Raw genomic sequence first — 25320 nt, 5'->3', positions numbered from 1 at the left:
GACAATGATACTAGTGGCACCCACGTGGGCAAGACAGCCGTGGTTCACCACGCTGCTACAACTATCACAAGTACCACATCAAAAGCTAAGGTTATTACCCATGCATCTTACACAGAACCATGGAGAAATAATGCACCCAGATCCCAAACAACTGAACCTAGCGATCTGGCTCCTGAGGTCATAGAGTTTGGGTATTTAGATTTACCACCAGAATGCATGGAAATCATTAAGCAAGCAAGACGTCCTACCACCAGAGCATGCTATGCAGCAAAATGGAAGAGGTTTGCTATACACTGTAACAGCAAGAACATCAACCCTCTGGACGCATCCACTAAACAAATCATTTGCTATTTATTACACTTACAGCAATGTAACCTAGCATATACCTCTATCAGAGTTCATCTCGCAGCTATAGCGGCGTATCTACAAAACAGGCAACATCTGTCACTGTTTAAGGTACCAGCAATTAAAGCTTTCATGGAAGGACTCAAAAGAGTCATTCCACCAAGAAGACCACCTTCCCCAGTCTGGAATCTCAACATAGTGCTTACCAGACTAATGGGGCCACCCTTTGAACCTATGCATAGGTGTGAAATACAATTCCTCACATGGAAGGTGGCCTTCCTCATAGCTATCACGTCACTTAGAAGAGTAAGTGAACTGCAGGCTTTTACGATTCAAGAACCATTTATGCAGCTACACCAAAATAAAGTGGTTCTTAGAACAAACCCAAAATTCTTACCGAAGGTCATTTCAGCATTCCACATCAATCATTCAGTGGAATTACCGGTTTTCTTTCCAAAACCACAAACAGTAGCTGAAAGAGCCCTACATACACTGGACGTTAGAAGGGCCATATTGTACTATATAGAAAGAACACAAACTTTCAGAAAGACAAAACAGCTATTTGTTGCGTTTTCTCCTACACATAAAGGCAATCCCATCTCCAAAGCGGGCATTGCCAGATGGATTGTAAAATGCATTCAAATATGCTACTTAAAGGCAAAGAGAACATTAACTGTTCCTCCTAGAGCTCACTCTACACGTAAACTAGGAGCATCTATGGCATTTCTGGGAAACATTCCACTAGATGACATATGCAAAGCGGCTACCTGGGTTACACCGCACACCTTCACAAAACACTATTGTGTAGATGTGCAAACAGCACAACAAGCTAGAGTGGGACAAGCAGTATTAAAAACATTGTTTCAGACAGTTGCAACAGACACGGGCGACCACCGCTAAGGAGAGAACTGCTGTATAGTCTATTCATAATGTACCATCTGCAGCCCATATGCCTCGAACGGAATATGCTACTTACCAGTATGCATCTGTTCTTGGCATAGAGGGCTGCAGAGTGGTACATGCCCTCCCAGCCTCCCCGGAAACCTGTGTCTGTTCCAACATTATCTTATTTAGATACACTTACATGGGCACTCTTATCTGTATTCTACTATACTACTCCATCTAACCCTACTATGGCAAAACAATCTAAGGATGGAGCCGATGCCCATGCGCACTACCAACCAAGGGAGGAGTCACCAAGATACAAAAGACTCTCCAAGAGAAAAACAAAGTGCAATCATCCGAGCCCAACACCAGATGGCGATCTATTCATAATGTACCACTCTGCAGCCCTCTATGCCAAGAACAGATGCATACTGGTAAGTAGCATATTCCTTATTTCACATAATTGCACATTTCATTTTCCTTGCTGTACGTGATTCCAATATTGCAGCTATAATGTCTTAACTAACATCTGCTAACCTAACTTTAGAGAGAGCGGAGAAGTGGAACTCTAAACAGGGCAGGCTTGTTTTGTTGAACAAATTCTATTGATCTAAGATTTTTTTTAACATTCTGGTTTACTTCCCGGGAATTCTCTTCCTCTAGACCCCAGTCAGACTTGAAAAATACTTTCATAAATCAAAAATGTCCTGAAAAACAGTAAGGAGTGCTCTGTGTCCAGCCGGCTACTCCACTGCCCCTCTTCACCCAACCAAGCTGTCCTACCTGTCAGACAAGTAAGACCAGCTGTTGTCTCGATAGTCCAGTTCTGAGGACATTGATTTAATTAACGTAGGCTTTTACACACCTTGATGTTTTGAATGACACTCCCTTTGCTGGCTGTTGAGTTCCTTTACCCTCAGAACATGAACCTCCAGCACTCCTACTTGAAGCATGCAGAGAATACAGCATACTGACAAGCTTCCTGTAACAAAAGTCCCAGCTAAAAGAAACCCACTCATCCTGCCCAGGCTTTGAAACATCTTAAAAATCACATCAGACATACAGGTAAATATCTACTGCAGAAGGGAACTGATCTCAACAATACGTTTTAACATGTGATATTTCCATTTATTGAGCTGTATGTTCCAAATTGGGTCAATAAATAGTTGAACACTAAGCATTTTTCATTTCATGCTAAAGTACCAGAGAAGGACATATTAATCCACTGGAGAAATAGAGCTATTTATAACCAGAAAAACTAGCTTCAAAGCAAAACTCCCCAACTTGACCTAATCTTTTATTCTTATCCAAATGTCCCAGCCTGTCCCCTCCCTGCCCTTTCCCAGCCTGTCCTCTTCCAGCCTGCCCTCTCCCAGCCTGTCCCCTCCATGACCTTTCCCAGCCTGTCCTCTCTCAGCTTGTCCACTTCCAGCCTGCCCTCTCCCAGCCTGTCCTCTCCCTGCCTGTTGTCGTGTCCCGGTGGCAGCACGCAAGAGCGTGCACTGCGTCCCCGAAGTAACAGTCCTAAAGCAAGCAAGAAGTTCGCCCCCCTCCCACCAATCCCTGTTAGGTAGTGGAAACTGTCCAAACTGGGGTGCAAACTGTCCAAACTGGGGTGCAGACAGCCCCTCTCACCTTTCGGCCTGGTACCACTGCACCAGCCGCACTACTTCCCTACGGACCGTTCTCCACTACAGCCCCGTCTAAATTACAATTCCTGCTTGTGACTCTTTTGCCTGCTTGTGCCTCCGTGTGCCCCTGTTGCCTGCTTGTGCCTCCGTGTGCCCCTGTTGCCTGCTTGTGCCTCCGTGTGCCCCTGTTGCCTGCTTGTGCCTCCGTGTGCCCCTGTTGCCTGCTTGTGCCTCAGTTTTCGTGCCCCTGTTGCCTGCTTGTGCCTCAGTTTTCGTGCCCCTGTTGCCTGCTTGTGCCTCTGTTTTCGTGCCCCTGTCGTCTGCTTGTGCCTCCGTGTGCCCCTATTGCCTGCTTGTGCTTCCGTGTGCCCCTGTTGCCTGCTTGTGCTTCCGTGTGCCCCTGTTGCCTGCTTGTGCCTCCGTGTGCCCCTGTTGCCTGCTTGTGCCTCCGTGTGCCCCTGTTGCCTGCTTGTTCCTCTGTGTGCCCCTGTTGCCTGCTTGTGCTGTGTGGGTGTCTGTGGAAGGCTCTGTGTGTGTGTGTGTGTGTGTGTGTGGAGAGCTTTGTGTGGGTGTGGGTGTGTGTGTGGGGGGCTGTGTGTGTGTGTGGGGGGGCTCTGTGTGTGTTTGTGTGTGTCATTTGCGAGAGATAAAGCTATTGGCATTGTAAATGACAATGCCATTTATTTATGTAAAAAAAAACATAAATAAAAATGTCAAGAGCAATGCCAATAGCTCTAACTTTAACAAAGGCAAAACCATTGCATTGTGAATGCTTGTTAGGTTTTGCCTAGCCAATGCGTACGAAGTACGCATGTGCTAGGAAAAACCTAATGAGTATAGTATGGGGGCTGGGAATCCACCCCAGTCTTTCATTGGCTAGCTCCATAAATGGAGGCTAGCCATTGAAAGATGGCTCTGTCCGTCAATCCCGGACCAGATTCGGGGGCGTTCCCGAGAATTTTTGGCTTTTGGCTACGTCAGCCGAAAGCCTGTTCTCGGGACGCCCCCGAATCTTCTGCAGTCGCCGCCCGGCCCGCGACCAGGAAGCCAGGCAGGCCGGGGGCAGAACTGCGGGACACCCCCGTGACGTCATTCCCGGGCCGCGCTGTGATTGGCTGCCGGCCCGGAACCGGACGGGGAAGACTAGCTGCTGGGTAAATTGTCAAAATGCATCTCCCGCCGAGATAGCGCTCTGTTTACCGTCTTCCTAGGTTGGCGATCAGGTAAGGAGCATTTTGTTATAAATGTGTGCATTTTGTCCTGTGTCCGTTCCCGCCCCCCCCCCCCCTGTCCGTGCGCCGTTCCTGCCCTTCTCCCCCCCCCCGCCCCCCTCGCTGTCCTGTGCCCGTTCCCGCCCCCCCCTGTCCGTGTGCCCGTAAGTGCTTTTATTTATTTCATTTCGCCTTGTTGGGAGCGCTGCCTACTAGACAGTCCTTCTAAATATACCTTTTTTTTAATGTATTTATTTATTTTTTAAACTCGCCGGCATGAACCTTTCTTTTTCTCTGATGAGAAAGAAGGTTCCAGTAAAATCTGGTGGCCAGATAACGAAGAATCCTAGAGGTGCTTGCGTGTTGTGCACGAGAATGTGCAATGCACTATCAAAGTGTCCATTCTATTCCTTGAACCGGAAATGTCCATGCTGCCCCCTTCACAAGCTCAAACATACAATGCAAGCTCACCCAGAACCTGCCCGGATTCTCGTATCGCACTTGTAGGATTTGCCTATCACAAATCATATGCGTGCGCAATGTCCGCTCGTGCAATGAAACCCACGCCAGAAGGAAACACGAAAAGGACGGACACAATCGAAATGTGTGCCTTGGAAATTTGCACAATGGAAGACGCCACTGTACTGGCTACAAGCTTCTATCATCACTTGCGGGGCCAGATGAAAGCCAATTATAAAATATTAAAGTTGTTAAATCCACCTTTTCTTGGCACGTTTTTGAGCAAAACTGGGTGATTTCTTACTCATCATAAAGGTTCTGCCGAAACTCTGGATCTAACCCGAGATTTTTAATTCTACAGTGAAACGCTCTTCTAACTGAGCTGTTTCTGTCACTTCATCCTAGCTGAAGACGCAGGGAACACAAACCGTACTGAAGATCTAACAAAAGTTCAATACATTGAGGCCAGCAAACAAACTAAAGCAGAGACCGTCAAGCTCAACAGCGCGTCGATTTTTTTTACATTTACTGCTCTACTCAGCCCCGATTATTTTTGCAGGTGATTTTATTATAGTGTTAGATCCTTTTTTGGATAAATCTCCTAACAGATGTGCGCAAATAGCCTCTAAAACTAGGTCTTTTCTAGTAGAAAGTATAAGACAGTATGGTTTTTTTGGACATATGGGGGGTTAGGTCAGGTCAGCAGCTAGGCGTTTCATTTAACAATCATAAATATCACCACAAATCAAGGATTGATTTCATTTTGGTCAGTCAGTCTTGGAAGAATGTAGTAAAATCGATTAACTATTCTCCTATACACTTATCAGATCACACTGCAGTTTGTTTAAGATTGGAAGGTTTGTCCAAGGTCTCTCCTAGGATGTGGTCATTTGACCGCTCCATTTTGTTGGAACTTTAAGGGAGTGCATAGGGAGTGCATAGGGAGTGCATAGGGAGTGTATGAGAGTGCAGAGTGAGTAGGGAGTGCTGGGGAGTGCAGAGTGAGTAGGGAGTTCTAGGGAGTGCTAGAGAGTGCAGAGTGAGTAGGGAGTGCTAGAGAGTGCAGAGTGAGTAGGGAGTGCTAGAGAGTGCAGAGTGAGTAGGGAGTTCCATACAGTGCTAGAGAGTGCAGAGTGAGTAGGGAGTTCTAGGGAGTGCTAGAGAGTGCAGAGTGAGTAGGGAGTTCTAGGGAGTGCTAGAGAGTGCAGAGTGAGTAGGAAGTGCTAGGGAGTGCTAGAGAGTGCAGAGATTAAGCTAATGGCAATGTAAATGGCAATGCCATTTATTTATCTGTTTTCAAAACCAACACATAAATACAGATTTTGTCATTTACAATGCCAATATCTCTTCCAAAGGCGAAACCATTGCATTGTAAATGCTTGTTGTGAATCTGGGCAGGTTCCGAAACATTTTATTGCTGCAATAGATGTTGGTTGGCTGTGGAAGTTTTGCATTCTGAAGTGTATTTTGATGCGAAAGAAAGTGAATTGCTGTAACTCCATGTAGATGGAAGATTTATAGAAAATTCCGAGTTTAACTCGACTAGCAGCATAAGGAACTGGCCTGTGTTTTCAGTCCACAAGTTGGTTAACAATGCAGCAGAATGTATTGTACCGGTTAGGTTTATGTTTATTCATGAAATCACAGATGATAGATCTACTGAAGAAGTAGTTTCCACCAGAAGTTAATGCTACGGTTGCCCGGTATGATGATGAAACAGTGAAGTGGATACCTTGTTAGATAAATTGCACCCCTGTGTAATGGGCATTTTGGAGGCAGGATGGTGTACCTATATATTTCACCCTAAAACTACAACTTTATGTAAAACCTATTAAGGAATTGCCAAGTAGAATATATTGGCCTTCAATAGGCACTGAAAAAATTAAACTTTTCATGCAATAAAGTGCAAGAAGTAGGGTGACTTTTGGGGAACTTGAGTATTTGGTTACGTGGAGACTACATCTGAGAATATCTTGCCTCCCATTGTAGGATCCCCTACTTAGTGCTTATTTGAAAGGCATATCTGCTGAGCTTGCAATTGCTGAGACCTAGATTCAGTCACAAACTTGTGGACTATGATTGCTACTTTTAATTATAGCTTGAAGTTGACTCGTGGCCTTAAAATACATAAATCGAAACTGCGCATTTGTCCAGAAGTACTTTTGCTCAACTCCTTAGTAATTTTTCATATTTATTTTGGGTTACTGGTCAGTTGTACTTAGATCAGCTGTTCCATACAAAAAACGTTTTTCGTTGCTAATAACTTTTCACAGTTTGGCCAATCTTCACCAAACTTTCCAGAAGGATTGTATTTTTTGACTAGTTTGTGCATGGAAAGTTTCGGTTGATCAGTAAAGCGTGTTCTCATAAAGGGGGGGGGGGGGGGGGTTGTCCCAAAAGTCAACATCACCATGCATTTTCCATAGACTACTTTAGACCAGGCTACACCAAAAACTGTTGAGCGTAATTGCACAAAAATTGGCTAGATCTTGGTCCGCAGATAGTGCTTTTTTGATTTGGTGTAAATCCGTTCAGTAGTTTTTGAGAGATTATGCTTTAAAAAATATAGATATCTGGATGGTTTGAGGGACTCTCGCAAGTCCCTTCGAACCCAGTTTGGAAAAATAGAGCGTTCCGATTGGCCCAGGGAATTTTTGGGGGGTTTTACTTCTTCTTGGGGCCAGTTAGCTTCTGTGAGAGGAACAAGTGTTCTGATTGGCTGCCAGCAACATGAGAAACATTTTCCTGGCAGCCATTACAGGTCTCTAGACTTAGTGCCTTGTCTTGAACATGTTTAAAATATATAAATATTCTGCGGCATGTTTGTGATACCGTGACCCCCTATGCCCCATGGGGCGACTCTAAGGAGACAAACCCCCCCCCAGCCCAAAAAAGAAATCTGCAAAAATTGCTGCAATTTTGCGGGAGTCCCGTGATATTGTAAAAAAATGAATAAACTAGGCTGAAGCTTCTTTGTTTTATTAACTGGAGGGGGGTGCGGAGCTCACCTCTGGGGCTGAAATTAATGTATCTAGGGAGGGAGGCCCATGCCCCCCCCCGCCATCAGAGGCCCTGGAGAGCCCACAAATCATTGTTTAAGGAGAGTGGGAATGTGCGTCCCACTGTCCTAGCCATCACACGCCCTGGGGGACCCCATCCCTGGAGCCGCTAATTTAAAAGGAGGTGCCATGCACCCCCCCCCCCCCCCCCCCCTCCCTGAACAAATCCTGTCCCGGGGACCCCATCCCCTGGGGCTGGCTTACTAGCTATGTCCCAGGGAGCCCATTCCTGGGACATAGCAGTTTCCCTCCCTGCAATGGTTTGGGCAGGGCTTTGTGGGAGCATTTTTTAGTCTCCTGCCAAGCAGGAACAAAAACAGTCTGTTCCCAGCGGGCGGGATCATTGAAAATAATCCTGCCAGCTCGGAGCACACTTTTGATCTGTTTCACTGCCACAGTGATTCGGGTAGGGAAACTGATCAAAATATTGCTCCTGCCCAAAGGGAGCAGCATTAATAGCTTCCGCCTGCGGGCGGGACCAATGCCAGTTCCTGCTGCATTTGGGGAGGTGGCTAGGGCCACAGGAACCTTGGGGCTCTCCCCCATGGCTCCTAACAAATGTATGGTGGGCACCCACCTTTAGTGATGCGGGCTGGAAAAGCCTGGGGGTAAGGCAGCTCAACCCCTCTCCCCTTTCATTTTAGTAGTAGGGATGGGGTCCCCAGGGCATACAAGGCTCAAGGAGGTGGGGCCATGTGTCCTCCGCCCCTTTCATAATAAAAAAGGCCCTGGTGATTGGGCTCCCAAGGACCTAGGAAGGATCGGAGGGTGAATTGGCTTCACGTATGGTAATTAAGTAAATCGTAGCATGTGTTGCCTGCAGATTCACATGCTATACACACTATTGTCATCTAGTGTTGAGATTAGACTTGGCAAGTTTTTCTCAAGGAGGTTTTATGGTCTGCGTCGTATCTTCTCCTCCAAGGTATTGCGCATGTTCAGCGGCTCCTTCGTTAGATAATTTTTTCAACCATCTCCTTCTGATGGACTGCGTCTGAGCTCTACAGTTTGCTCATGCGGCTTACAAATGAAAAAAGATGATCCACTCGATCAAAGATTACTAAAGCACAAGGAACAAGACTGTGCAGAATGCAACCTCTTAAAAAATAAGAAAACTCTGCAAAGCAGAAAAGATCAGTGCTTAGCGCATAACATTAAGATGGCAGCAGATGCAGTTTCCTCGCACAGACAATCACACAGCAAGGGTGAGATTGAACCCAAGACAACCATGCCTGGTTGGGTCTTCCTTGTTAGCTCCCACTTTGTCGCCTCTGACATATTCAGTGAGGAAGAGTCCGAGGAGCAGATCGACGAACCCACGTGGAAGACTGGTACCTTGGCTGGAACCAAAAACAAAGACGACACCAAGGGCCATGAGTTCTATTGACCCACACCGCACAAAGAAAATCTTTGGGAGCTTTGAAATCTACACCACAAAAGCAGTAACTCTTTTGGTGCTACCAAGGAAGAGCGGCCTCCAGAATTGCCACCACAGAGAGCCCCACCTACCAACGTCTGCAACAATAATATCACCAACAGAGAGGCTGGAGTTATTATAGAAGTGGCTATAAATCCAGAGGAAAGGGTAGAGGCACACTCTCAAAGGGAGCCTCTACCAGCAAACAGTGACTACCCAAAACTTGTTCCTGATCATAAATCACCTGTTGGGGGCGGCTACAACCGTTTTAACAGGTATCTAACACCCATTGATAGGATGTTATTTCTGGACATCCATTGATAGGATGTTATTTTATTTCTGGACACAGTTGGGGATGTTGCTTGGAACTGAAAGAGCAACCACCAAATATCCCACCGAAAGACACACACTAAATCTGCAGCATCTACATCTGCTAAAGGAAGAATTAAAGGGATTGTTACAAAAGAGGACCATAGAACTGGTCCCATTCAAACATCACAACTAGGGAGTATATCCCCTATACTTCCTAATACCCAAAAAGGATGGCTCGCTACATTCCATACTGGACCTGCGCCCTCTCAATCAGTACATTTATCTGAACACTTCCACATGGTAGCACTTCAAAATGCAATTCCATTACTATACGAAGGAGACTTTATGACTGCATTAAATCTAAAGGACGCATAATTTCATATCCCAATACACCCAGCACATTGCAGATATCTCTGGTTTGTGGAAAGTGGACATCACCATTGATTTAAAGTACTACTATTCAGTGTAACAGCCCCGCGAGTATTTACAAAATGTCTAGCTGTAGTAGTTTCAAAACCACTAAAGGAAAACATACATGTGTTTCCCTATCTGGACGACTAGCTGATCAAGAGTTTAAGCAAACCAAAATGTTTGCAGGACACTCAAGACACAATCAACCTATTGCACACTTTGGATTCACAATCAATGCCACCAAATCCCATCTACAACTGCTCCAGATAGGTGTATCTTGGAGCCATACTCGAACACATACCCCAATCCAGAGGTTTTCACTCTCCAGAACCAACTGCCTTTTTCCACCACATTGATGCCTGAATGTGAAGACTGTGATGCGCCTTCTAGGCATGATGGCCTCTTGCATAGCAATAGTTCCTTATGCAAGACTACATATAAGATCCCTTCAGGAGTGCTTAGCATCGCTGTGGTCACAAGCGGGGGCAACATTGAGGATCTAGTGTTGGTTTCACCCAAAGTCCATCAGGCACTACAATGGTGGTAAAACAAAAAAAACATACACACAATTGGGAAGAGCCTTCAGGGACCCAATCCCCCAAGTAAGTCACAACAAATGCATCATTCATGGGTTGAGATGCTCATATGGAGGAAATTGTGGTAAAGGGACATTGGTCTCCACAACAACAGACATTAGCAGCTCTAACATACTGATGTGCAGACATTCAAATGGCTCTCAGTTTTACCCAACATATCAAGGAACAATGTCCTTTCACGAACATATAAGAGGGCAGCAGTGTACTACATCCAGAAACAAGGAGGGGCACATTCACTACAACTATATCCGCTAGCTCCATTTAATATGGCAATGGGCAAACAAAAGCACATTCCACCTCCTAGCAAAGTACATACCAGGAGTGGACCACTCGCTAGCAGGCCTAAGCAAAACGAAACAAAAAGGACACAAGTGTGAAATATGTAATAGGCAGTGTTTTCCTACTCTCTTGAATTACTGCCACTTTTGATTTTTGTTTTCTTTTTTTGAACATTGTTGACTGTCTTGAGCACCTCTTTGAAAACTCATGCTTGGGTATCCTGAAATAAAATCTAGTGCTCTTAATGTACATGTGGTAAATGATGCCAAGGCTACGGAGCATGGTCCTTAAAGGAACTATTCAGGCTTTGAAATTGAATAGTGAATGGGAGGTCAGATTTTACCTGTTAGGCGAATTAATAAAGGGAATCTGAACAACTGAAGTGCAGGCCCTCTTATCACACAGGTTTCCTGTGTGCTAGGGTACGGTGCACAACTGTCAAAGGCCACATATTGGTCGAGAAAGCTCAAAACACAGTTCTGGCCCTCTTTTTTTACCTTTAATCGCATGCGCACTAGCGGTTTTCCTGCTGTGTGCTGCGATTTTGAAAATCCTACGTTACGTGACCAGGTCAGCTCGTCACACGCGCAGCGTAGGTAACGCCCATGACGAGCTGACCTTGTCACGTGCATCGAAGGGGTTAAGCAGTGACCTTCCATTATACTCTGCATATATGAAATCCTCCAACATCTTATTAAAAATATACCTCTAAAATGTTTAAGGTTATAGTTAATCTGCCTATAGGAGGCATACTTCTCTGTTTTTCGCCTTCAGTGCTATCCATATAAGCTAGATCGGTAATAATAAATTACATTTGACTAAACACATCCTCCAAAATTGGGTTCTATAAGTGTATAGTGCTCCTACTAGTTAGCTGCATTTGTGGTAGATAATAGGCCACAGTTGTCTCTTACCTTTTGAGAGCATCCATAGGTGGCTCTCATACATGTTAAACAATGAGGGAGCTCCCTGAATGGTTGAATTCCCAATATAGCACCTGGACATCTACGATTTCTTGCTAGTCGCACCAGTGTAGGGATAGGAGGAGCCACTTAAAAATGCTCCCTAAGTTCCCTCAAGGCACCAGGGATACATCATAAACTCATAGTTGTTGGATTCTACTGGTGGATTTAACTCTGCATGGAACAGTAATCCATTTCTGATTGTGGGCCTTCGAAATTGATCGGCCACCCTGATAAATGAGACTACCATAATCTATGCAGAACTCTTGCATTATGGTACTAAAGAAGCATGCTTGTTCTAAACCGCTTTTAAGCTAGATGGACAGCTACCCTTTTCATGATCTTATCCAAGAATTGAGATTAGCCAATAATTGTCAACCAGAACTACAGTTGCGGAGTGGGACTTGCCCTAAGGTGCAGGTGCACGAAGGCGTTTGCTACTTGTATAATCATGGTGCCACTAATTCATATGCCTCTTGATGGAGTTTGGATCACGTTACCTAATCCATCCTAAGCAAAAGTTGTGGGGGATCTTGATGAGACATTGACAGAAAGCTTATTGAAACCGAATAGAGCATGGATTCAGAAATAACCAGTTGGGCAAATTGCTTCTCTGATGAGGACCATGTCTGCCACAAAGGCTCCTAAAATTAATCATACCTCCTTTTATATGGACAAACCATGAAAAGAAATGGTTTCGGTGAACCACATTGCTCAACATCCTAAAGACTGTTTGATAAGTTTTATGGGTTACATTTGCCTTGCATAGAATTTTGCCTTCCACCCCTCGGGTGTGAGTAATGCTGTTGGCAGTTCCTTCAGGTTTTGTGGTAGGCAGTGAGCCAACACCATTCATTCTCTTTTCTGCTTATGCCTCTAAATCATTCACAGAAATCCCATGGATTGTGTTATTTTTCAAGGAAATTTAGAAAGTGGGGTAGTTGTGTAAAAGATCAAATGGAGATCAGAGTTATCCTTTTCCTAAATTTTTCGAAGGGAGCCACAAGGCCATATTAATTCAGGTGGGCTCCATCTAGTTCTTGATGGTTCTAAGACTCTACAGTCCCCACATCTGCAGCCTTGCTACAGCCCTTGTTGCTGGATTACACGTCTACATCTCTCTACCTCCTAAGATTTCTTTCTACTTTTCCCATCCTGCAGACATTAGTCTGCCTGGCTCATTCTCTTCAGAGCCCAGTGACTGTGGCCCATCAACTTAGCTCTTGGATGGCTTCTGAGACTACCAGTTCTTAGTGTTCATTGCTTAGTATCCACACTCTCGATCCTAGTATGACAATGTTGGGTTCTCCAAATGGTTCTGGATCTAATACTATACTCCATGGTGGTAGCTCATCATACTGACTGTTTAGCAACTAACTTTCTTGAATGTTTGCTGATACCATGTTGACTTTTAAGCGAGTCTGGGATCAGCTGTGCAACTCTACTTCAAAGAACAGAGTTCTTGGTGAACTCCATTCTGTGCACAACATACATTTGGTAGCATATCTATTCAAGCTATACTTAATCAGATCTTATTAATAATAGTACACCTTATGCTCAACTCCTGTACGCAACCCATTTTCAAGTTATCTAGTTAGTTATTAGTTTGTCACCTCAACGGAACAACCATTCAAGTTCTAATCTTGCATCCATTTCCTTTCATCATATGTCTATCAATCATCCTAAGAAAGTTAACTTAAACTAGCAAATCCACCTGCACTTACAATTGCATCAGTGTCACATAATGAACAAAGATGCCTTAAACCCGAACAGTGGGCAATCATACGGACCAGTAGAAAAAAACTAACCACCATGTCCTGCAGTCTACTCATCCTTGCACTTAGTGCTCTAGAAATCTCTAACCAGGTCTAGCGGGCAACTGTACTCTTAATCCATCACTAAATGGTACATGCTCCTCTGGCATGGAGTGAGCCCTTGTAGACTCCTTAAAGTTGTACATCTGGAGAAATGCTAAATTGATCCCTTCTTTTATTTCCCCCATGGTTTCTGTCATCCTCTGCGCAGTGTCTTAAAGCTGCTGGTGTAGAAGCCATTTCCTTGGTGGCGACCGTACATTCACAAAACTGGTAGCTTTTTCCAGTTTCTCTGGTCTTGCTGTGCTGCTAAACCTGGCTCTGATGTGCTCTTATGCTGCTAGTTCAATATTTTACGTCCTGTAGTTCTGGGTCCGTAAGCGCGTATTTTCAATTTCCCAGATACAGTGCTGGACTTATAAACTGAAGCTTGTTTATTCCTTCCCAAGATCCCTATTCTTGAGTTGCTTGACCTTTCTTACTCCTTAGTTGCTATGTGGCTCTGGGCTCTGAGGCCTGGCCTGCAGTCTGTTGGATACTAATCATGGCCTTGTAGTTTCTGTACTTTGAACCTGGGCTGTGTGGTGTCATGCTAGCTCTATCTATGGAATACTCGCAAAATAAAACGTGTTTGTTTTGAAGAATATTTCCAGACTAAACCATTAGATGATGGAGTAATGTACAAAGTTTCAAGCTCAGGATCTACCTTATCTGCTTTCTTGGCTTCTCTGCTTCATCTGAGCTAACAATCCCATTTTTAGGTCTTGACTATTCTATCCTGTAAGGGATAAATAGACGAAAGTATAGAGGCCAAACCAAGCTCTGAAACCATTGCGGATTGCTTCCAGTTCATGCGGTGCACTCGTGCGGAACGCGCGTCCACATCAAAGCAATCGGCCTCCCTCCCACAGGCATCTGAAGCTTCCCCAGCGTGCGCACGGCCTCAGGCATTCAACCCAGCGCGTGCCCGGCCTCACTTCTCCTCTAATTACATCCCTGCAGTTTGAGTTGCGAGGCCGTGCTCTGCTGAGAGCTTCACTTCAAAGGGATCTGTTTCACACTTCAAGGAATGCGCACCCCGCCCCACGCAATGCCGAGAGCATTTCCCTGGCCATTTTTAATTTCATTTCACGGCCGCTAATTTTTGCTTTTTTTAAGTCTGGGTTCACTCTACTTAGAACTAATACCATTGCTTGTAAGTCATATAACCCCAAAAAGTATTGCATCACACACAACATTGTTATACAGTACTACATTCAGCACTTCTGCCTTTTCCATCAGGATTTGTAAAGTTTCTAAACATAACAGATGTTACTTTGTATCCGTTGTATGGTAGTCAAATGACCGACAGCTTAAGGATAAAAAAAAAGGCTGGCTGTCTTGCTGTGGGATTTGAACTTTGACCCCTAGAACATCGCATTTTGTCAGCTGCGACAATATGATGGCATGAACATACAATTATTTTGTAATCCCTCTAGCATATCACTCCTCCATCTGCTTTGTGTCTGTGTCCGCGACTGACTCCATTCCATGTAGTTATAATAATATGCAGTCCGAGAGTCTGTTGGGCGAGAGTAGCTTTTTTGATGAGCTGGCTGATCAAGAACACGTTGCTTTTGGGAGAAAAACAAGTTGCACTTTTCGACTTGCTCCACTAGGTGGTGCGATTTACATATTCCATGTGGGTTTGAGTGAAGCAGCAAAACTGACGTTTAAGGTTCGTAAAATTTGTTTTGAATAATTCCCAATTTGATGTGATTTGAGTTGATTTGTCTCGTAATCCCATGTGTGCTTATCCAGGCTTGAAAGTCTACTTTGCAAAAAAGACTTTGCACGTCCTGCGGTTAACCAGCACTTCTTATAATATATACATGCGCCCACATCGTGTAATGTGTGTGTGTGCTCAAAGGTTTGTTTAGGTTTGTTAGGTTTGGGAATATTTCCCGGTTTAACTTCGCCTTTTGGCAGTTTTTTCCTTCCGTTGAATGCGGCATGTTATTTGCCCACTCCGGTCATCCTCCCGCTGTCCGTGTTGTTGACTCCCACACCCTTCGTCCCTCCTTCCCTCCACCCGTTGCCTCCCACCCCTTCCCTGCGTGATGTTGCCTTCCGTGTTGCCTCTCTCCCTCCGTGTTGCCTCCCTCCTTCCATCTGTGTCGTGCTCCCTACGCCTTCTCCTTCTCTTCCCCCCCCCCCTCCCTAATCTAAACCCTCTTTTCCTTCCCTCCATTCTCTCTTCCATTCTACTCTTCCCTCCAAAGTCTCATCTATATACCAATTTATTTCATCTGTAGCTGTGTTCTCTTTTCCCCTTCCCCTCTTCATTCCCTTCACTGGTCTCTCCTCTTTTCCACCCGTTATTCTTCCTTTAAATCCTTTCTTTTCCAGATTCCTCCCTCCCTCCCTCCCACTTCTCATCTCCCTCTAAGACTGCCCTGATCTACACCACCCTCCCTGCCCTGCTTCTCTCCATCGCTTCCCTCCATCCCCCACCTACCCTCCCACTCTCCTCCTCTCACACTGACAGACTCCTGGCCACTGGTGCACTAAGATGCTCCCAGCCGAGCACTGACTCAGTGGAGCCAGCCACAGCCCATCCATCACGCTTATCAGTGGCCATGTGGCAGCTCGGTGGGCCCTGACACCAAGGGTAGAGGGACCTGCGGGGGGGGGGGGGGGGCAGGCGGGAGGGGGCTGGTGGAGACAGGGAGAGTTATTAAGGTGATAAGCAGCCATTACAAACAACTGTCTGGACTGATAACTTCAAAGAAACGTTGCATAATGTATGTAGGCCAGGAATGTAAACAGTCAACAATACAATACAATGCAATGCAATAATGCTTTATTGGCATTACCGAAGGTCCAAGGATTGCCAAAGCTATACATTAGAAAACTGCACCTAGCCGGGCGGTACGTGTGCGCGCGAGTGGCATCCTCGTCACATGCCTTATGTCCGTTAATAATGGCTTCGCGCCAGCATTGCTTGAGGGCTGGAAACCCAGCCTGGAGCTTCTTGAGGTACTTATTTGGAGCACAATCTCCTGTTCCGGGGGGCACCTCCTATGGGGGAAGCGCTTTCAGTCTGGAGCAAAACACACACAACTCCACACACACACAAAACCACACATATACCCCCCCACATACACCCCCCCCCCACACACCCCCCCCCCCCACACACACACACACACACACACCCCACACACACACCCCCCACACACACACCCCCCACCCCCCCACATACCCCCCCCACATACCCCCCCCACACCCCCACACACACCCCCACACACACCCCCACACACACCCCCACACACACCCCCCACACACACCCCCCACACACACCCCCCACACACACCCCCCACACACACCCCCCACACCCACCCCCCCACACCCACCCCCCCCCCCACCCACCCCACTCACACACTGCCCACTCGCAAAACATAACATCACATAACATAGCATCGCAAAGCATAACAAAACATAGCATAGCAAAGCATAGCATAATAAAGCACAACAAAACATAGCATAAGCATAACCAAGCGTAGCATAACAAAGCATAGCATAACAAAGCACAACAAAACATAGCATAAGCATAACAAAGCATAGCATAACAAAGCATAACAAAGCATAGCATAACAAAGCATAGCATAACAAAGCATAGCATAGCATAGCAAAGCATAGCATAGGAAAGCATAGCATAACAAAGCATAGCATAACAAAGCATAGCATAACAAAGCATAGCATAACAAAGCATAGCATAACAAAGCATAGCATAACAAAGCATAGCATAACAAAGCATAGCAAAGCATAGCATAGCAAAGCATAGCATAGCAAAGCATAGCATAGCAAAGCATAGCATAACAAAGCATAGCATAGCATAGCATAGCATAGCAAAGCATAGGATAGCAAAACATAGGATAGCAAAACATAGCAAAACATAGGATAGCAAAACATAGCAAAACAAAACATAGGATAGCAAAACATAGCAAAACAAAACATAGGATAGCAAAACATAGCAAAACAAAACATAGGATAGCAAAACATAGCAAAACAAAACATAGGATAGCAAAACATAGCAAAACAAAACATAGCAAAACAAAACATAGCAAAACAAAACATAGCAAAACAAAACATAGCAAAACAAAACATAGGATAGCAAAACATAGCAAAACAAAACATAGGATAGCAAAACATAGCAAAACAAAACATAGGATAGCAAAACAAAACATAGGATAGCAAAACATAGGATAGCAAAACAAAACATAGGATAGCAAAACATAGCAAAACAAAACATAGGATAGCAAAACAAAACATAGGATAGCAAAACATAGGATAGCAAAACAAAACATAGGATAGCAAAACATAGCAAAACAAAACATAGGATAGCAAAACATAGCAAAACAAAACATAGGATAGCAAAACATAGCAAAACAAAACATAGGATAGCAAAACATAGCAAAACAAAACATAGGATAGCAAAACAAAACATAGGATAGCAAAACATAGCAAAACATAGGATAGCAAAACATAGCAAAACATAGGATAGCAAAACATAGCAACACATAGGATAGCAAAACATAGCAAAACAAAACATAGGATAGCATACAGCATCACTCAACACCACCACAGCATCACTCAGGGGCACCACAACATCAATGAGTGCAACCGTTCAACAACAACTGGTTCAAATATGTTCTCTCAATGTTTCAAGCTTTATTATAAATGTCACAAAAAGGTGTTAATATTTCACTTCTGTTCTTGGATTTTCGTCACAATAAAATACACTGAACATAATTTACAAATGTTTAAGCTATTGCCATTATAAATTACAATAACTTTTATTTAAGTATTAATTAACAAAAATCATTGTTATTTGTAATATCAATACATCCAAGTCACGTAAATGCAACACATATTGCATTACAAATGCTATAGGTGTCACATTTGCGAAAGTTAAAACTATTGGCATTGTAAATGACACAGCTATTAATTTAGCGATTTTCAAAACCAACACCTAAATACAAAATTTGTCATTTACAATACCAATAGCTCAAACTTTCCTAATGCGAGACCTATTGCATTGCAAATGCTTGTTCTTGGGGCCTTTCTTTGCCCCCTTCCCCCCCTCATGTTGTGCCGCAATTGCCTGTACAGTCGAGATCACGGTTTCCTCACAACAGGACATGTCCTTTTATTTTTATAAATTCTGTTCTAGTAACTTATTATAAAAATGTGCAACACTCTTTGCTCTGAGCTTTGATTGGTTAACTTTTTTTCTTTTGCTCCATGCTTGTAAGTGATGGATAGGGAGACTGGTGTGTGCAACAGATAGAGCACCGGCATCACTATTGTTACAACACATACTCTGGTTGATGGTGCTCTGACCTCTAGGGGAAAGTAATGTATTAAAGATTGGACGAAAACGAGCCTCATGCGGTCGTTTTGGTGACCTTGCACTTATGGTCAAGTCAAGCATTACCTGTCCCTGCTCTTGGCCCTTACAGCCTAGAGTAATCGCTAGTTGCTGGGATTAATTTTAGCATTCCACCGATAAAAAATTTTGTTTTTCTTCTTAACGGCTTTACCAGCTTTTGGGTATGGTCTTGTGAGTGCATTCAAGCCCGCCACTCATGGTATTTTGAGGACCCTCGTGTCCTTGCCATATTATGATGACTCTAATGCACGGCCACCGTAGCCTTGTGAGGAGGACCTTGAGGCCTGCTGCCTTGTGAGGGCCTTCAAACATTTGCCTGCTCCTTGTGATAGGCATTCAACAGTCTCCAGTAAGGTGATTCTCCATGACACTTGTGCACTTTAATATAACGTAGGTTCTAGCCAACTGGTATAGTCTGAGGCTTATAAAAAGAAGCCGCAAACAGAGCATGAGAACTTTGTTGTGTGGCAGGGGAGAGTTTGTTTGACTGTTTGGGCTACGTCATTGCCCATCTATTTTTGATATGGGAGGTTTTTTTTTAATATGGAGCAGCAGTTTTTGTCGTTTATATGGGAAGCAGGTTAAGTTGAGGGGTTGAAAGGGGTATTGTATTGGGTCGTCTATCAGTTGATTTTAGAGAGAGAGTGCCTCCTCTCTGGGGGAGGGTCTCTGTCTGGCTCCAGACTGCAAATTTGTATTGGATTGTTTGATTTATTTAAAAGTTGAAAGATTGGTTAACACAATTTTGCTTTGTCTTTACAGTGAGAATCTCCTGTTTGGCATGGGAAACCCCCTACTGGACATCTGTGCGGTGGTGGACAAGGACTTCCTGGACAAGTGAGTGCATGACTTATGGCATGGTAGCACAGGATTTATGCAGTCTCCTTTGTAGTCTGTCACTTGTATACCGTGGAATAGCTACTGTGTAGCATCGCACATCACATGCTGCAAACTGACTTGGCTGTAGAAAGCATACATTTGATTGAAATTGTCTGAATTCATTTTACCATAGACAATTTCTTTTATTTTCAGGTTAATCTGTGTGATTTATAGATGGGGACAAACAATATGCCAATTAGCCCAGTCAACACTGAACTTCGGGAGCACTTGAATCCCCATTCCACCTAGGCCTGTGTCAAATAACATTGAGATGGACTGCGCCCCGAATTAATACCAGTGGTTACGATTGACTCGAGCACTTCCGTCCTCTGTTACTGCTGTCCATTGCCCCAGTCTGTGGTACGTTTGGGTTCAAACCTGTAGATTTCAAGTTGATGTTTTCTGTATTAGCTCAAGCACACTGATGTTATTGGAACTGAGCCTCGTCATAAGTGGTCAGGGATCCTCGAACCTCCTCCTCACGGACGGGTGGATCTAAAGTATGGCAATATGTTTGGAGGAGACAGTAGTGGGAGGAGCAGAAAATGGTGTTGCTCGAAGCAGCTCAGTTGTCCTATCGTCTCTGGAAATCGGTTCTGGGCCTGCCCTCCTCCTATTCAAACTGTAGGACCACATCAGTACTTGCCAAGTTCCCATTGAAGATGCCGGACTATGACATCATATTCATTCAGTGAGGATGGAGTACTAGGAAACGAGGCTAGGACTGCAGCGCCTTTTCTCTTACTGGAAAAGTCACACGAGGACATTCTGGCTCCGTTCTGCAAACCAACTGTTAGAATACAAAAAAATCCTTCTTTGAAGGACCATTGATCTCTAAATGCTGTTGTACAGCTTATTTGACCGATTCCCAATAACTCTTATGATTTTGTTATTGCTCTCTAATAGTATTACATACATCCCAAATGAGTTTCTTGCTCCCGGTAGGCGGATTACAAGAATGAAATGGACGTTGAATGCGTGGCTCTGAACTGGTGAATGTCCACAGTCCTAAAGTACTGCACGATAAAACGGGACTGACTTGTCATGACCGTCTGGGATGTTGAGGAATAAAGAGTGAAAGGTTATTTGCCAAGTGCCTTTCATTTTTTGAGGATTTCCGAAGACGATCATCCTCGAAAGGAAATCCGGGTTTCTCTTAAAGTAGGTTATTATCGGAGTGAACTGTTGAACCTTTCCAAACTACTGCGCCTCAGCTTCAATCCCGCGTGTCCCACAGATGGCGCGTGCATTTTTCCTGCTGTTTTGGCCTTGGAATTCAACCTTTGAACTTCGTTTGTTGCTGCTGTGAAGCTCAGGGGCGGTGGACGGTCTGACTGAGGAGCTGTCTTTGATTGGTGTATGTGGGAGGAAGGCCTCTCGTGCTTGTGCTGAAGTGCTTTGTCCTGTGCGTGTGTCTGGGCTTCCAATTTGTGTTAGGTAATTTCTTGTGGTCCCTTTGTCTCCGATTGATGCGTTTGACATTGTAAGGGGTGTGGGAGGCGCCATAATTTATTTAGGGGGTTCCAAGGCTGCTTCCAGGTGTGCCTCAACTCAAGTGAATGAGGGCTCGGGTGAGATGGATTTCTAAATACGAATGCAGATGTACGTGCGCTTATGGACTTTTGCCCCAGATGTGGGCCTCCTGGCTGGAAGTGTCTGCATTCATAGCCAGATGTTGCTTCACTGTTTATTTATGGTTCAGGCTTGTGGGCCAAAGCTCCATGCAGTTATATAACTATACTGCATTCATTTAACTTATCGTAATCACTGTAGTTTGCTAAAGTGAAGCCTTTCATTTGATTTCTACTCTGCATCAGGTTGCTGAGCCGTGTGAATGTTACAGAAGCATTTGTCACATGTTCGGCCTTGTATTGTTGCTAATTATTGCGGCACACTTATGTATTTATCAGTTCACTTATTTCTGAAGCACATCTTTGCAGCACTGAGTTGGGGAAGCAGCTTAGTTGTTTCGGATGTCTGTTATTCGACTTGCAAGTAATTAAGTGCAAGCCTCAGCGTTACAAAACGGTAACTCTACCTAAGAAGACTTTAGCTGTTGGTTTACCCACAGTGGAAGGGAGTAATACTATACGTGAACCACTTACTGGTGGCGCACGTTCCTTTTACACAGTTCCCAAACTCTTCTTAAGCAAGTATTGACTAAACCTGGTCGGTCTTCCTTGGATGTCACCATTTTGATGTTACAACTATAATAGAATCTGGTGGTCTCAGAGAGAGAAGCAAGAAACAGGTTATCACAACAACTAAGATTTAAAACACCCAGCCTAGATCCAAAATAAAATTAAATGAACCCAGGAAGAATGTATAAAGATAGGCAGCCTTCGCCAGATGATAGGATGTCCATCAACTACCAACAGAGGTCCGTGTCATCACTTCGATATCCTTCCTTCCTACCACAACTCTTCCAGATCACTGAGCAAGCTACTGTGGGGCGGATTGCGATCAGGCTACATCAAACAGCAGAAGGAATTGCAAACAAGGAAGATTACTACTTGATTAGTTATTATCTCCTTTTGGGAGTGATTATCGGTAGCTTGGGTGATGGAATAGTCAGTGCAGTGCTAGTGAGTGAGATTAAAAATGGATATGGGAGAGAAAAAATTACTTGAATGGAGATGTCTATGCCAGTCCGTTCAAAATAGTGCAAAAGCAATTTTCAACAAATAGACTGCTTCACAATATGGTCGACTAGTTTCAGCCTAGAGGGACCCTAGCCCAGGCTTTCTTTAGGACCAAAATAAGATTGCTTCTGCATTCTTCAGAAAAGTGAAATGTGCTGACAAGTCGTCAGAATACAACCTTTATAAAAATACCTCAATAAAAGCAGAGTGAACAATGAAGAGGTTTGTGCTTATCTTTTTCAGGTGTGAAGATCAATGATAAACCAATTTGTAAATGCTCTCAAACTGGTATCTCATATGTAAATATCATTCAACAGCTACGTAAATGATAGCTGATTTGATTGCTTGCATCGCCGTTCAAAAAACTTAAGCTGGTGCACTTACCTGTTTTGTATGAGATAAAAACCTCACCTCACCCGGTAACAACTCTGGTATGGGAGACCTCCCCCTTGTAGGGAAGTAAATGAAATAAGCTATTCAGAGGAGCATGTGGATCAGTTCAACTCACTGTCTCGGCACCTTCATGGTGTGCCATATACTTTGATGCTATACTCCATAATGGGCTTCTTTGCTTACAAGAAGGAAGACACATGAGAAACCACCCCGAAAGACATGGTAAACGTATTCATTTGGTGTTTGTCACATATTAATATTTAGAGTTTCACTTGTTCAATTTCTGGGAAATATCCAACTTGCGATATGTAGTCAAGGAATATAAACAAAATCCTATTGAATGGTCCCAAGTGTGAGACCTTGCTTTGTTCAGATTAACGTATTGCAACAACATGGAAAGGGGAATCCCCGAAGGATACGAAACACACCTATATTTTGTATTCTCCCCTTCCACCCACAGATATGCTTCGTCAGCCGTAACTGAGACCATGAATCATTTGATTAACTTTATACTACAAACTGGATCTCTAAAGACCGCGCAGATCAATGGATTGATATGCGCCCTGATGAAGGAATTTTCGAAATAACTTTATTTTCCGAAACGCGCGTCAACGCTTTTCCTCTACTGTATGATGAAATGACGCTTCGATTGAATATGAATGTATGTATTGTATGATAATGAGTTTGTGGTTGATTGATTAAATGACTGAAGTGTGTGGGATGGTTTTATTGTTCTATTAGCCTTTGGGCTGATCTTCTTTTCCTGCACTACCTAATGAAATTTTTATGTATTAGAAGCGGATTAATATGAATTTTTCTGTGTTTATTATGAGAATCTTACTAAAACTGATTATATAAAAAAAAAAATTCTAAAGTATAGCTGTTGTATGGGTTTTTGGTTGATTCTATGTGTTTCTTATTCGGGGATGCCCCTTTCCATGTTGCAATACGTGTATTCCCTGGTGGGTTGCTCCCCTTGCCTTTACTCTGTTTAGGTTTTCAGGGTCCCTCTTTAGTTTTTAGGTCTTGCCTCTCAATGCGCATGATCATTGAGCAGAGCGAGACTATAGGCACCTAAACAGACTTTACCCAACTGGCGATTTGGTCCTGTGCCCGTGCGCTTTTAGGTCAATGCGCAAGCGCATTGACCTGAAATGCGCGTGCAGAGCATCAAATGCCAGCCATCTGTTCCCCAGCAGCTCTTCCCGCTCCGCCCCACAAGCTTCCCCAGGGTGCGCTCTGCTTCAGCCGCATTTTTTTTTTTTTACAACTCCTCACACCTCCCACACCTTTGAAGTGAAGCTTAGCTTCACTTAAAAATCCCCTGCTGCTTCATGTCTCTCCCGCATCGCCGCTCTCCTCGCTCCGCCCCCTAAGCTGCAGAAACCTAGATGCTTGTTGTACCCTTGATATCCTCCCTCTGCACTCCATTCTCGTTCTTTCACTTCCCCTACATTCTCTTTCACTCTGTCCTCAAATCTCTCTCCCTCCAGTCTTTTAAACCCTTCTTTCTGTCTCTCTCTCCTCCATTCTCTCTCGCTGTCTCTCCCCTCCCTTCTCTTTCTACCCTTCATTCTCCGTCTCTCCTCTGCCTCCGCACGGCTACAATGTGTTTATACATATACATAAAATGTGTGCGTGCTTCTATTGGCGTGTATTATTAGCACATTAAACTAAGCGCTGTTGGCTTTGCCAATGCTTGTGGGCAGCGGAAGCCCTTTAAGAGCCGTTAGTCATCCAGGTGGATTAACCAAACACAGAGATATCAAACCACTGTGGCTCCTGTCTGTGCGATTCGTACAACTGAACGCAAAGTGCGTCTGTTATTTACTCATCATAAAGGAGCTTTACAAAGCACTGCGTGTGCACTTCTGGTTACTTAAGAGCACTTGACTCAGTGGTGTTAACAGACCACTGTGGTAAGGGGGGATGAAGGTCCCGTCGAATGGGTGAGTAAAGCGCCTAAAATGCTTCAATTCCGATTTCTGAAATACTTAAAAATAGCTATCTACAAATGCTGGTAACTTAAAGTTTCATTATATAGCGTCTTCTATATTTTGACTGCTGGTTGACGTGTTTTTTGTACATATAGTGCAACTTGTGACTGGTGCAGAGCTCACTGAGACACTTCAAAGCATACATATCTTCAAAATCTAGAGAGATTCTTAAAATGCAGACACCGTGAAGAACAATATTTAATGTGTTTAAAAAATTTTTTTTTAGAGTTTTTATCTAGGATGTGGCGTAATGAACACATCTGTTCAACCATGTTCGACTCACGGCGTCTGCTTATTATACTGTTAATTTCTACAAAACCGTTATTCTCCCGGTGAAGCGTGACAGTTACAGTCCGCTTCCCTGTAGCTGTTTAATGTGCCCATATTTTTTGGGTTAACTGCTTATAATTCGCGTTTCCGCACCCGCTTACTTATATTTCCTACATGTTTATGCACTATCTTGTTTTGTCCCTCCTATGCGTATGTTTGCCTTTTAATGCGTGTATATTTTAATTGCAGGCTGTTTGCTAAAGAAGACACAGCGTGTATAAAAGCTATTTTATTGTAACTGGCTTAGGGACTGGTTGTAATTGACGC

At 44.0% G+C, this 25320-nt stretch overlaps 1 protein-coding gene across 4 annotated transcripts in view; it reads left to right on the top strand.

Moving 5' to 3' along the window:
* ADK (adenosine kinase) overlaps nucleotides 1–25320 on the top strand; it is a 723202-nt gene that overhangs the window by 175458 nt on the left and 522424 nt on the right. For all 4 annotated transcript variants that reach the window (XM_086921819.1, XM_086921818.1, XM_086921821.1 and 1 more), the window contains exon 2: nucleotides 19575–19649. In XM_086921819.1, the coding sequence (XP_086777945.1) occupies nucleotides 19575–19649 (75 nt within the window). The remainder of the gene's footprint in view (nucleotides 1–19574; nucleotides 19650–25320) is intronic.

Source organism: Lissotriton vulgaris, chromosome 5, assembly GCF_964263255.1.
Source record: "Lissotriton vulgaris chromosome 5, aLisVul1.2, whole genome shotgun sequence".
NCBI classification, from domain to species: Eukaryota; Metazoa; Chordata; class Amphibia; order Caudata; family Salamandridae; genus Lissotriton; species Lissotriton vulgaris.
Note: the sequence above shows the minus strand (reverse complement) of the source record. Positions and strands in the feature narration are given on the sequence as shown.